The 15,070-nt window shown below is 30.2% G+C and overlaps 1 protein-coding gene across 9 annotated transcripts in view; it reads right to left on the bottom strand.

Annotated features, from left to right (window-relative positions):
* LOC106461346 (voltage-dependent calcium channel type A subunit alpha-1-like) overlaps positions 1-15,070 on the bottom strand; it is a 97,196-nt gene that overhangs the window by 60,711 nt on the left and 21,415 nt on the right. For all 9 annotated transcript variants that reach the window (XM_022388230.1, XM_022388235.1, XM_022388234.1 and 6 more), the window contains 10 exons: positions 14,667-14,751; positions 13,848-13,975; positions 12,711-12,823; positions 12,081-12,190; positions 10,993-11,124; positions 9,723-9,795; positions 8,723-8,840; positions 3,814-3,914; positions 2,410-2,543; positions 129-250 (listed from right to left, as the gene is read on the bottom strand). In XM_022388230.1, coding sequence (XP_022243938.1) covers positions 129-250; positions 2,410-2,543; positions 3,814-3,914; positions 8,723-8,840; positions 9,723-9,795; positions 10,993-11,124; positions 12,081-12,190; positions 12,711-12,823; positions 13,848-13,975; positions 14,667-14,751 — 1,116 coding nt within the window. The remainder of the gene's footprint in view (positions 1-128; positions 251-2,409; positions 2,544-3,813; positions 3,915-8,722; positions 8,841-9,722; positions 9,796-10,992; positions 11,125-12,080; positions 12,191-12,710; positions 12,824-13,847; positions 13,976-14,666; positions 14,752-15,070) is intronic.

Below are 15,070 nucleotides of genomic sequence, written 5' to 3'. Positions count from 1 at the left end.
TAACTTTTATATAAACTCTTAAAATAATAAAAAAAACGAGTAAACCAACCAAATCTTTGGAATAAATGTCTCCTTAAGAATTTTTCTTCTTCTCAAAAGAAACATATTAGATGAAGAAATTAAGTTACCATCTTCTGACAACTCGATGTTTTCATTCACTTGTTCTTGTTCACTGAATGATCTTTTGTCTACCTCCATATCAATCTGTTTTTCCTGGCTACCCTTCCAGTTTTTTGAGTTCTCTTGATCACTGTGGTAAACAAGAAGAATCAGAAATTGTTGAATGAGAGCTATAAGAAGTGAAAGCAAAAAATTGTATTAATAAATAAATTACATTTATTCTAATCCTATTGTTTTATTAAGGTATTTCTCTATGAAATTAGCATCAAGTATTTGCACTCTGCTGTACAGTTAAAAGGCTCCTTCATAATTCCCAGAGTGAGAATACTGATCAAGCTTCTCCATTATACTCAATTACTTCTATAACTATCTCAAGACACCTATTCATGGTACCCAAGCACGTACACCATCTTTGGCCCCGCTAGCTTGAAAGTGTTGGTATGCATGAATTCAATTACATCTGGTCATGCCAAAGGTGAAGATGTCTTCATCCCAATAATTCCTTTGCTACCAAGTGATTGTCTCTTTGAATTTAAAAGGCTTCAATTCCTAGTTACAATTTGTTTTTCAATGCCAATTAATAAGGCACAAGGTCAAAGTTTAAAGGTTGCTGGATTTTTCCTAAGGTAGCCTTGCTTTTCAAAGGGTCAATTATATGTAGGATGTTCAAGGGTTGGATCCCATCAAAATCTGTCTATGTTGTCAGAAGAAGGAATAACAGCCAGTGTGGTATATCAAGAAGCTTTAATTTAGTTTGTGTAATTTGTGTTTCAAAAATCAAATGCTTAGATAAAAAATTAAAATGTTATGAAAATTTTATTTTTAAAATAAATGTTCTTAAAAGTAATTTCATTGTGTTTTTAAATACATATTTTAAGTAATTTGGACACCTGTGCAGAGAATGGGTAATACAGCTAGTTCCTTATATTTCTTTGATTTGTATAAATTTGTGTTTTCATGTTTATGAAGTTGAATACTGACCTCTAAAGTACTTTCTTTGTAGTATGTTTTTATAACCATAGATTGCTTAGGAATATCCTATGCTAATTCACAATGTGTGTGTGTTTACCCACAAACTTCTTCCAGAGTTTTGGATCTAAGGAAACCAAACTTCGCAGGTGGACTTGAGGTATCCATAAGTGTCCTTTTTTATATGACATAGACCTCCTACGAAGGGAGGAGGGCTAAAGCATGCTCATATAGTTACTCAAGAATGATGAGGATCTTGAAGTATGAATTTTAAGTGGCAGTGAACCAGAGTGTGGCATCAGATTTTTTGTCTTTTCCCCTCCCTCAGGATCCTGTGGGCATTATATTTGAACTTTCAAAGTGTCCAAACAAGAATTCACCTTCAGCTAAATTGTCAGTGTTCCAGTTACAGTTGATGCTGTAAATTACCCAATTAAATTCCTAAATTCTCCTGAACCACCAAGAATGTCAGGTCACATTCTGAAATTAAAGGTTGGTTCACCAATAATTTTGTTGAGAAATCTTGATCCTCCAAAATTATGTAATGGCACAAGTTTAGTTGTTAAGACATTACTGCCACATGTTATTGAAGCAGTGCAATAATTGGTCATTTATGTCATGAACAGTATCATTTAAAGGTGCAATAATTGCTTTTTTACACAACAATTAATAATTTTGACAAATATTAGGGAACAACATTTCCTTTAGCTTTTATTAACTATATAACCACATCTGTCTGGAATATTAATATACTTGTTTGACTGATTGATTAGAAACTTTCCAACACTAACTTAAAAAGAAGTTTCTGAATTAAACCATTTGCTTTTATACCATCGATGTTATTAAAAACAGAGAAAATGAAAATAAAGCACAAATGAACTTGTACAATATGCATTCAACATAAACAACATTGTTGGCCTAACAAGGATATCATGATAATTTTGTTGCTAACAACAATTTATAATGTTCAGTATTACCAAAAGGAGCATGACATGAAGACAGAAACGGAATTAAAAGCCAAAATATAGTTTTTGTGGGAAACCTGGTGGGAATTTTGCCCTTTCGTGTTACCATGCCAAGTTTGGTGGTGATTGGTCAAATAGTGTGTGAAGAGTTAGCGGACAGACAAACATACAATTTTGCCCTTATATATATAGATAATAAGTGAGCAATACACAAAAAATACTCTCCTGTAAACCTAGTGATAGAAATGTATTAGCTGGTGCTTTTAAGTCAAGTACTATATAGATGAAATAAAATCAAATTAGTTATATTTAACACATTATAGAAACCATTCCAAAAAGTGTCCAAAAAACTTACTATTTGAATCGTCTTAATCTGCTTTCAGGAGTATTCTGAGGAGAAGGAGGACATATGTTGACTTGAGGAGGGTCTATACTCGAGCTGTTGGCATGGAATTCAGCTATTTCCTTTTCAAGCTCTTCCTTTGTTCTCTGAAAAAAAAAAGAGAAAGGATTCAATAATTGTTAGTAGTTAATACAAACAAAACTTTTGAATCAACCTGAGCCTGAGCAGAATACAAAAATGAAAAACAAAAACTATATATTAATTAAATGTGCAATTGGTGTCACAAAACTGCTAAAATGTTAACATATATAATGTTCTAAACATTGTGTAATGAACTAGCCGAAACCTGCAAAACATTCTCGGTAGTTGTCATGCATGTCATTTAAACTACACTTTCTTGCAGGAATTATGCATTAGATCAACAAATTCTGGTTTATTTGAAAAATTATATGCAGTCAGACAAACAAACTCATGTGGATGTAATTTTATTTAATAAAACTACACATAAAGTAAACAATAACATATAGTAATGGTATTCCTAACAGTGTACAAAGTATGAAACAGTTATGAACGTTCAGTGTATGACATAGTCTTAGGAGATCAAACAAAGAAACTCACAAAAATGAAGAATAAAAATCCTATAATACAAGAAAGATACCTAAAAGGTGTTCATTCAATCTACAAAATGAACCAAAGCTAAATTTTTGCAAATTAATGTAAATGTAAAGTAGTAATGAAGGCAGACTTAGTTGAATATGCAGAAAAGTCTGAATGCATGTTCAGAAAGTGATAAGCATATGGTTTTGAATGAACTGTGCATGCATATTTTAGACACAAGTAAGTTGAGAAAGCCCATACAAATTGTATTTAGTGTAATGTTCATTTTATTTTAGGAAATTACACACAGGTAACATATATAATTTTCTAAACATAGTGTGAAAAACTTTGCAAATAAAAAAACTAAAGTTGATATCCAAGCCAGTTGTCATATGATGACAACAACATTGTGCCATTGTGTACCGTACTTGTTGCATTGAAAAGTTTGACTAAGTAAAATACGGATAAGATTATTCTGAATTGAAAAGGCAATGTGCAATCTGGACTCCTTGGCCAAAGGCCTTTCTAATGATATGAGACTTGTCGCATATGATTTAGAAATTTGTGAGAAAAGTTCTGGAAAGACAAATTCAGGCATATATTATTTATATAAATACATGTATACATGTAATCCAGTGAAAACTGTTAAAAAAATTTCTTTTCTTATTAAACTTGAATTAAAATTTTGAAAAAATATCATCCAAAATACAAATAGTTGACAATCTTTTTAATCTAGCAAATCATCTGTTACTCTTTTTACATTAGAAATGCATAAAATAACTTTCAATTAACACTAGTTATGATTATTAAAGAGCTGACCTCCTTATCTTCCTCAGCTTCTTCTTCCTCTGCTGCTGTTAATTCTTGAGCATTGGCCAGGTTATCAACAGCGATAGCCAGAAATACATTGAGAAGAGTATCTTTTTAGTGTTCAAGTTAAATAACTTCTCACTAAAATATGTTAAATTTTATGAAATAAGAAATTCCAAAGTTTTTTAAACCAAAACTCTTTTGACATACTAATTTTTTAATGCTAAAAGTACACATAGAAAGGTTACAAAACACTTGTGTTAATTTTAATATATAAAGAAAAGTGAGCATAAAACCATCATTTCCTGACATTTGGTGAATGGTAGTTTTTGATGTGAGAAGTTTGGCTTAAGCACCCGTATCATATTTGTTTTATTATTGTTATTTTTAGACACCTGAGGCTTTCAAATAGAAAAGAAACTGATAGATGGTGTACCGCTACTCATGTATAGGTCCTTCAATAGATATCTCTATTACTAATTAAGATACATTTCACCTCTTACTTATTCATATATTTTAACTTGCTTGTACCCTAGTTTGTTTTGCTTTTTTTATTTTTATTTTATTGTATTTATATTACATTTATGCCAAAGTTGTCACCATCGCTAATTTTGAGTTAACAACCAGATGGAAAACAGCCAATCAACAGCACTCTACCACCCACTATCTGTTCTAAGGGATTGACTGTTACTCTTATCATACCCCCACAGCTTAAAATGCAGGGAATATGTATATTACAGTATTGTATGGATTCGTAGAGGACTAACCCACACCCATTTATTTTATATGCAGTGATTTTTACTTTTCATCATATTGTCTGAAAAGTTATTTTAACTTGTTACATTCATTGTCTGATGAATAGCTTTAAAACAAAAAGAAAATCAGCCTTGTGTGATTTCTGCCAAGACAGAGAAAAATAATAGTGCAAAAGATCTTTGTAGAAATAGGACATACTAAGCAAGGATGGGTCTGGCATGGCCTTGTGGTCAGTATACTCAACTCGCAATGTATGGGCCATGTGCAAGTTTGAATCTCACCAATGAACATGCCATCACCAAGTATGCTCACCCTTTCAACCATGAAGACTTTATAATGTTACGGTCAATCCCACTATTCATTGGTAAAGAGTATCCCAAAAGTTGGCAAAAGGATGGTGTTGAATAGCTTCCTTCCCTTTAGTTTATCACTTAAAAATTAGGGAGGGCTAGCACAGATAGCCCTCAAGTAGCTTTGCTCAAAATTCAACAACAAACAAGCATAGTTAGAATGTGAGATAGCGAATTCTACTTTTATGTTTTTATGGATTTTGTTTATCACTCATTTATTATTCTTTCTATCATTTAGTATAAAATATGAATATTTAGTTATATTAAAGTATTAACTCACCTTCTATTTATGATTTTGTGTATGTACATATTATGAAATTGACACCAGCTCCCATAGCAGTGACATACAGACATTACTGTTGTGAACAATTATGTAGATTTATGGTATTAACTAGTCACATGAGATGTAACCTTGTGATCTAACCACTAAATAAAGCACCTTCCTTGATCATGTAAGTGAGTTAGTTCACGAGATATAGTAAGAAACAATTATTGCTAATTTTTGTTTGATATTGTTCTGGATATTGAGAAATGGTTTTCAAATGTTGTGTTACTTTCTGGTGTATTAGTTTGTTTTCTTCTTCTGGTTCTTTTTCCTAATTCTTTTGATATTTATTAAAATGAATCACATTGAGGTTTATATTGTATTGTTTGTTAAGGTTTGTATCTAGTCCTGGCCAGGTACAAGTTTACTAATCGTTTTGTTTTTTGTAAGTGGTAAAATTTGCATCCGAGTTATTTTAAAGTTGTTTGTTTTTATTTCCACTGGTATATTTAATAAATTGTTTTTGTTTGATCCTTGTTGTAGTGGTGTTTTGATTAGACCACTACAAGGATACACCATTAAACAAAGCCTTTTACCCTGTATAATACATATCATTTCAACTTAACTAAAACTAACAAAACTAAGAGGGCAAGCAAGAGTGTTCTTACACCTATCAGCTTCATAACACTTTAATAGAATGCAAGATTTAATTCTTACAACAACTACTTAAATTTCAGTCTCGCAGGTTTCCAAAACATCAATCACATGTAAGTCATTTTTTACAAGAAACAGTCACTTAAAACCCATTGGCACTCAAGTTACATTCATAACATTTTAAAATGGGATTTTGATATGTGTGTGTGTATGTGTTTAGTATTTGTTATTATATATATAAGTAAGGGCAAACAAGGGTTCAGAAGTCATCAAATAAGGCATTACTAAAATTTTTGTTTAGAAGCTTACATAAAATTTTACAGCTTGTATAAAAAGTCATTATGTAATTTATTTTTGAAATAAAACATTTTCTTATAATAGTAATAACTTAAATGAAGTTAAAATTAGATTAAAAAGTTGGTTAAAATACTAGTGATTAAAATTTTCTTTACATGTTATGGGTTAGTGTATTTATAACAAACTTATTTTGAAATCACTTTTATACTTGCTTCCAAGTTCATATACACAAAGGGCTTACGGTGACCACTAAAGGTATCAAATCCCGATTTTTAACGTTATGAGATATAAGGCCCCAAGCTTATAGTTGAGCTACAAGGGAGCTAAGAGGTATGTATGTACATAATATATAAATATATATTATTTATATACATGTATATAAAAGGTCAAGAATACTTAGAAACAATGAGGCATTCTAATTCATGTTAACTTTATAATTTATCCTCGTAATTATAAGCAATTATCAAACAGGTTTCACATGGAAGTAACTCTTATTTGTCAGTCATGTATCATCAATGTGGTTCTTTAAAAATCTCTAAAGAAGATTTGTGATTGAAAACATCTGCTTTCATGATGTAACCCTCATTTACTTGTTAATTTGAGTTTTATACTTACATAATATAAATTTTATCATTACCTATTTTGTTTTATACCAAGTGTGATACCGACTTAAGCTATCTGTCTGTCTGTGCATATGCCATAGTAATGATCACACTTATACCAACTTATACATCAGTACTGCTATGCAATATCTAAGCATATGTTAATTTTTTTACAACTGCTTTACTTGTAAGGAGTATATTTTACTTTTTCAAATGAATGACAAAGTAAATTGACAAAAATATGAAACCTTATAACTCGAGCACTTTTAAAAGGTGGACCTCTTTTCACCAGTGGCAAATTGATGAAGAAAGGTCTACCTTTCTAAAGGGTTTCTTATTTTGATAGTTAAAGTAAGTTAGTCTTGACTGCAATCTACTGCTCTGACCGAGAACTGAAACATAACACCAACCAAACAAAGGATGACTCACAGAATAAGCGAAATTATGCAGCTTATTTAAGAACTTATACAGCTTATTAAAGAATACTTAATCAGTATTTATCAATAAATTTAGTTAACTTCACAGTAAGTTTTATTAGATGAAAATAACAAATTCTAAGACATTTTCTGCAATTTATAAACATGTGTAAAATTATAAATATCTTGTGTATTAATGGTGTAACTAATAACAGAGAAATATATTGTGTTACAAATTTATATTTTACTCTCTGAGATGAACCAATTTTCATTGACTATTACTCCACAAGTAAATGAATATTTTTATTACTCATACTTCCTGGGTAGTTAATCAGTATTTAAACACAGATAATCATGGTTGTACTTAGGGTATGACCCTGTGCTACTTATGATAAGTTAGGAGATTTATTCTTTGAAGTTTAGTGTCATTTGATAGTTCAAAGTGAAAAAGATTTAAAGATATGATTTTATTTTAATATATTCTCTTCACTTGAAGTTATCGAATAAATTAGTAAATCAACTCTTGAAGTGTTGATAAATATGGTGGGTGATATATTAGACAGTTATAGGCCAATTGAATACAGCATGGGGAGATGCAGATTCAGTGACTTACTTCTTGGACACTTGATAAACAAATTTCATGTAGGTCAATGAGCTCCCTCTATGAACAGAGTTTTAACTACAGCTAGATATTTGGTGCTGTAAAAACACTTCTGTTGAGTCTATCACAAAGTGTGAAGCTAGTTGTTTCACTGCCCATTTAACATTACACAATGCTTGTCCATTGTCATATTTCTCCAATGTCTCATGTTTAATCACTACTCGGAAGTATTATTTTTGTATTTGCAAATTCATGTATGCAAGTATTACTTAAGTTTGCCTAGTACTTTGTAGTCTCATTCTACATGTATCTAATCTCATATATACTATTGGATACTAATTTTTACAATTCATAAGATACAACAACTCAAAAGTATGGAGTTCTCGGTTTGTTCAAAGTGTCAGGATAATTTAAATCATCAACTTTTCTTATCTGTTTGTATGTATGGACAATATAGTAAACATGTTGAAGTTACGTGATATTGACAGAACAGTATTATGAGCATCTACTGGGTGAACTGAATGTGAAATTGGTAATTCTTCCTGGGATATCATATTAAAGGCAGTAACAATGACAGTAATAACACACACACACACACACACACACAGCAAGGATAACAATGTAAAAAAATTAAAGAACTCAAATACAATAATTTAAAAGGAAACATATTTTGTAATATAATCTCAATACACCACATGACTTATATAAGGACCAATCATGAGACTTAATTACATGATATGGCTGATATAAGGAACCATTATGGGATATAGGTACATACTTTACCTCATGACTAAATAAAGGACATTTGTGGGATAAAAGTTTTCCACATGGATAATGTAAGGGAAATTCCTAGCATGTAGACATATATATTACAGAGCTGATATAAAGGGCATTTGTTTGGTATAAAAGAAAAACACTATATGAATTATGCTATACTTTAAAGATAGTTTAATTATCTTCAAGATTCTAAAGGATACAGTTGCCAAAGAGGACAAGAATGATAAAGTACAGACTATAGACCATGCCTCCATGGATACCCCCTTGTGATTCTATCCCTCGGTACATCACTTCATTCCAATCTTCCCCTGTTAGAATCTATACACAAGGAAGATAATATGAGATGAAAAGCTTGTGAGACCTATTTATCTAAAGTCACAGCTGTACATTTAGACAAAAAACACACATATACAATAATAGTTTACTCTATGTTTGAAACGGATAAGAAGAAATTATGAGTTAGTGGTGTTCAATAAACTTGACTTATATGCTGTATTTCTTTATGTTATGAATGTCACTTTTAACTTACATGCAAGTAACTAATTACTTATATTAATGAATTCAAGCAATAATAAATACAAATAATTTATTGTAACCACATTGTTAAACATCTTTACTTTTCTTGTTCCTCTAACTACCTGCCAGTTTTTTCTAAAAACTTCATATCACAAAATTAAAACAATAGTTCATGGTGCATAGTAAAACCTGTATCATGACCAGCTCTCATGAGTTTAAGTCAAGTTATGTAATATTATATTGGGTGACAATCAATCACTGTTATGTACCAGTAACAATGTACATACAACAATACCATCATACCTGAATATTTCAGATACAACAATACAGTCATACCTGAATATTTCAGATACAACAATACCGTCATACCTGAATATTTCAGATACAACAATACCGTCATACCTGAATATTTCAGATACAACAATACCGTCATACCTGAATATTTCAGATACAACAATACAGTCACACCTGAATATTTCAGATACAACAATACCGTCATACCTGAATATTTCAGATACAACAATACCGTCATACCTGAATATTTCAGATACAACAATACAGTCACACCTGAATATTTCAGATACAACAATACAGTCATACCTGAAAATTTCAGATACAACAATAATCTAATATGATACATATCAGTAATAAAAGAACACTTTAGTTATAAAAATAACTTATTACCTGGAATACAGTGAGCAAGGCAATAGGAAAAGTGTTGAAATTGGCAGATGGAGTTCCATCGGGGAAATTGAAGCTGGAAAAAATATTAACACAGCAGATAACAAAATATGCTTAACATACCAGATTTAAAACCAGAAAAAATGAAAAAACCTTTCTACAATTTTTAAACAAAAATGTTTTAAAATTAACTAGTTATCAATAAAATGTTTACCTCCTTTTTTTTTTGGAATGGTTTGGTTTATTTTGAATTTTTGCACAAAGACTAGAGGGAAGGCAGCTAGTCAACATCACTCACCGCCAACTCTTGGTCTACTCTTTTACCAATGAATAGTGGGATTGAATGTCACATTATAATTCCCCCACAGCTGAAAAGACGAGCATGTTTGGTGAAAGGTATTCGAACCTGGGACCCTCAGATTGTGAGTCAAGTGCCTTAATCACGAGGCCAACCCCCTTTTTTTTTATGGAATTAAATATATATTGAAATGTAATCCAAATGTAATTAAGTAACTTTACTGAATATAACTGTACAAAATGTTTCAGTTGATGTTTATTATAATATATCCGTGCACATGGAAAACAACTATGCTTAAACAATCATTGCTAAAAAAAGTATTCAAATTTTATTCGTTTCTTAAATTCTTAAAATATAAATTTTTTGCTACATATATATAGATTAATTTAAGTTATATAAATATTGGTGGTGAATTTACTGATCAAAATCAGATCATTTATTTTTCTATTAAGTTTAGATATCCTAAATTAGATTTAATCATTCAAAATATTAATTCAGTAATCCATTTTTGTTAAACTTAGAATTACTGGGGAAAGTAGAAATGAACCAGAGGGATCACGTTTATAAAAGATTTGGATTTCTTTCATGGTGTCATGAGGAGAACATAATTTTTAAGGAATCATAGGAATATCATTGTTTCTAAGAAGTTATGAAAAGAACAGCAACTCTAATATGAGACAAAAGAAAGAAGGTTTTTAGGGCAAAGGACAGAACTATGTTTCCACAAAATTCAGATATATAGGATGCCTAGAGAAACTAATGACATCTTTTTATCAAAAAAGTATTTTAAAGTATCTTATGTTCCCTTCTAAACAAGTACAGGTTTTCCTAAGATAAAAATGTGTTAAACTTTAGCAATTTGATGTAAAAATGACGATAGAAAATAAAATTTCTGCATGAAGTGTTACTAGAAACTTTAATTTTAACAGAACTCATAATCATAGTAACTACAATTACAATATGAATAGAACTTACGCTCCACCAAACAGTTGCATCCCTAAAAGAGCAAAGATGAGGATGAAAAGGAAGAGCAAAAATAGGAGACTAATGATGGAACGCATGCTACTGAGAAGAGAAATCACCAAGTTTCGGAGGGATGACCAGTACCTGCATTGAAACAAGATGTCATTTTTTAAAATCTTCATTTTGAAATAATAAACTCAGCAGATTCTTCAAAAAAATACATTTAACTTAATCATGGCTTAAGTTATTTGATGTTTTAGAATAATGAGTGATTATACTTAATAGTACAAGGCAGTGGTTTGGGGTCGGGATAGTGGTGGTAGCAGACTCCACATTGGAGAGTTCTGTCTCCCCAATATACCCCCCCCCCTTCATTCTTTTAAGGTTTTTAAGTGCTCTACATTGTAGTTCCTACTGACATGGAAGTGTTAATTTTCTTTATTTTCTGAATCCCCCAACTAATTTATTACACCCCCCCCCCTCAAAACTGTATTTCTACAGGGTAACTATGAAATAATACTTGAAATCTTGTTTCTCTGCAAAATCTCAATATTATTATTTGGAAGATACATATTAGAATACGAATGTCCGAGATACATTTATCACACCACTTAGAACTTAAAAGTATTAAATACATTATTTTTCCTATTTTCATAAGTTAAAAAACTAAATATCAACTTATCTAAAAACTATTATTTTATAGGAGTTTTAGTTCAACCATCAACATCTTAAAAGTTTACATATAAAGATTTAGGTTAACTTATGAAAAACTAAGAAAGATGAAAAATACATTCAAATATTTTATTTATCGTGGATAAATATTAAAATACTACACATTTAAGTAATTTTTCTCTAATATTTTAATGCATCTTTCAAAATTTCTTGTTTAAATAACGAACCAGTTATTTGATTTGAGACAACTGAATTTTCAAGGAATTCAACATATACATATATATTACTAGACTGTAAATCCATTCATTAAGTAATATGATAAACATCATGTGTTCTTATGCTCTTGAATGTATTACTTTAATTGTTTTTCATAAACTTTTAATATTACTTCATACACTTAATACAATGGAAAAGTAAGAAAGACTCACTTGGTGACTTTGAATATCCTGAGCAGCCTTAATGCTCTAAGTACTGAAAACCCGAATGAGCCTTCCCTCACACTGGACCACACAACCTCAAATACACTACCTGCTATAACCTGTAATATATAAATAATTTTTTCTTAAACAGCTTAATTTTATCTTGCAAGTAAAACAAATATAACTAACTTTGTCATTGCTTCATACTCATTGCATAGAATAAACTTGTAAGTACCTATATGCTTTAGTGATTATAAATACTCATTATTAGTAAATGTTGTAACAGTTCTATATCTAGCACATTTATAAGGCAAGTTAGTAAGATATCTTAATAAGCACAATCAGTGTTTAAAATCTTAGTCAAATTTCTACCTTACGTCATTATTTCACTGTTTTAAATATTCAACTCTAGAAAAAAATAAGAACCGCAATACAGACAATGCTGTGGTGTTCTTTACTTATAATTAAGGAATGTTTTCCATATGATTTAAATGAAACACAGGTGTAGCTTGATCAATAATTACCTTACAGCCTTGTCACAGTACTTGCAAGAAGAATAACTACTAATTAACTAAATCTTTATCAATAAAACTCTCTCCAGGCACATCAAGAATACAAAATGTCAGAAACACCACTTACTACACAATCAAACCTGTTGAAGGAGGACTCGAAATAGATATGGGGTCCTAAGGCATACATTTTCATAAACATTTCAAATATGAAGAGTCCCAAAAAAACAAACTCTGTCCAATCTGAAATGGTAGCAAAAGTGATTAGTACATGAAATGTTAAAATAGTTAAGAAAAAGAGAAACTGAGAAGAGAAGATAATACGTGCATTCAAAGGTTAGGATTTCTAAGCCTAAAGATTCAAAACACAAGATATTTATTAGCAAGTTTGAAACAGCTACTGGTCATTGAAGAGAAAACTTTAGAAACTAGTCATAGTTGTAAAGAATGCAATTTCCTCAGACATTTCCAGTTATAAATCTATAAAGACAGAATTAAACCAATTTTCTGATAATTTATGGTTATAAGGAAGAAAACACAAATATATTTAGTATGAACAAGAAGCTAGTAAACATTTTAATTTAATATTCCTAAGTTTTACATCCATTGTAAGGTTCTCTTTCATAGATTTGATAATACAGGATTAATTAATGATATTTGTATTCATTGGAAGGATCTTATTTTACACATCTGGTATACTAAAGGTTCCTTGATGATATACATATTTATTACATATAGGGGCATATTTCACAGGATTCTTACATTTGTTACAAGGTCCTTTTCATATTTTTGAGAGATTACACAATACACTCATGTACTTTAGACACTACAAAAGTTTTAATTTTGAAACAGCTTATAAAATCTGACCATTTAGTAGCTCATTAAGATGGATTGATATAATGTTTAAAGGTACCTCTGATTCAAAGAAAGCATAAATAATTGCACTGAAAACTTGTCAGCTAGTTTTGAGAGCTGCTAGATGCAAGCCCATACCAATTTGTCCATAATGTACTTTCTTGTATAGCATAGCTTAAGATGTTATGCGATATCAAGATAACCGAATAATACAAAAACATTCAAACATAAATTCTTCAACACAAATTTATTGCAAAATATGTGTTTAGTATGAGATCAAACATTTTTCACAATTTGTTAGTGTATTCCACATGATGAAATATTTAAATCAATAAAAAACTTGATATTAGATATCAGATGAGAAATATTTAAACCATAAGTTCATAATAACAGGGAAATGAGTATTACTTACATAAAAAAACTGTTAGCCACTTTGGCTGGTTGTAATGTTCTACAGCTACACATACAGTGTTAAGAAACACAAGTACAATTACAACCCAATAAAACACCTGGGTCTTTACAAGGTGGCGAATAAAAAACCTGAAGAATGAATTGGAAGACACACCCAGTTAATACACAGTCAAAACCAAGAAAAACTAGACAATAACTCAAAACTGAAACTTTCTGGTTTGTAAAATAAGACAGTTGTTGAAACATAGTATAAGATCACAAGAAAATCTTACTCGAAACACAGAATCTCCAGTGGTCTTTTATGAAATACTGATATCAACAATATTGGGTGCACTACATATTTTAAAAACTAACTACAATTCAGTTCTTTAAAATTAGGAAACTCAACAGATTTTGCTATGATGTAAGGAAAGAAGTTATTTTTAGTATTATTGTGTTTTGTTTCAACTTGTTGTGGGACATGTTAATTAAAATCTATGTAAAGTTAATTTTTTAATCATTCATTTAAAGAGTTTAATTAATATAAATTAATACATTGTTATGTGCAGATAACACACTCTATCAATACTTTTTATAAAAGATAACAATTCATTCTAATACAAACACACACACATATACACATGTATATATATACATGCTAATTAAAATTACTTTTACTTAGATACCTTCACTAAATGTATAGGTTCACTGTTTTCAGATACAGTATTGTTTTTTACAAGAACTTGAAGAATTTTGATAGTTTATATCTCGATAAGTACTAGAGGTTACTTTTAACTTATTGTATCAACTCAAGTTTTTACAGAGATGAACAGAAACATACCTGAATCTTTTTTCTGCTTGCCAAAAGGACTTGCATGCACCTTTATTCTTGACTTTTGCCTTGAGGTAGGAAGCCCGTGCAAAACCTAAATATATTAAAATGCCAGTGCTATTGAAATGAAAACCAGAATATTTTTTTAATTACTATATATTTTATAAGAGAAAAACTCCTAAAACACATTCGAAAAGGGAAGCAAATTACACTTTTATGATCAAACTGAAACTTAAAATAGCCCTTAACAATGAGCTTATTCATTTAATTTGTGAAAACAAGGGCTTTAACTTAAACTAACGTGAATAAAGAGGGCTGAATATGTTATATTAACATGATTTTTAATATGGAAATCAGCAAGTCACATGACAACACAGCAGTGGAGCAGTATATATATATATATATATATATAT

This window comes from Limulus polyphemus, unplaced genomic scaffold (genome assembly GCF_000517525.1).
Source record: "Limulus polyphemus unplaced genomic scaffold, Limulus_polyphemus-2.1.2 Scaffold939, whole genome shotgun sequence".
Taxonomy (NCBI): domain Eukaryota; kingdom Metazoa; phylum Arthropoda; class Merostomata; order Xiphosura; family Limulidae; genus Limulus; species Limulus polyphemus.
The sequence above is the reverse complement of the archived record's forward strand: the minus strand, read 5'-3'. Positions and strand labels throughout refer to the sequence as shown.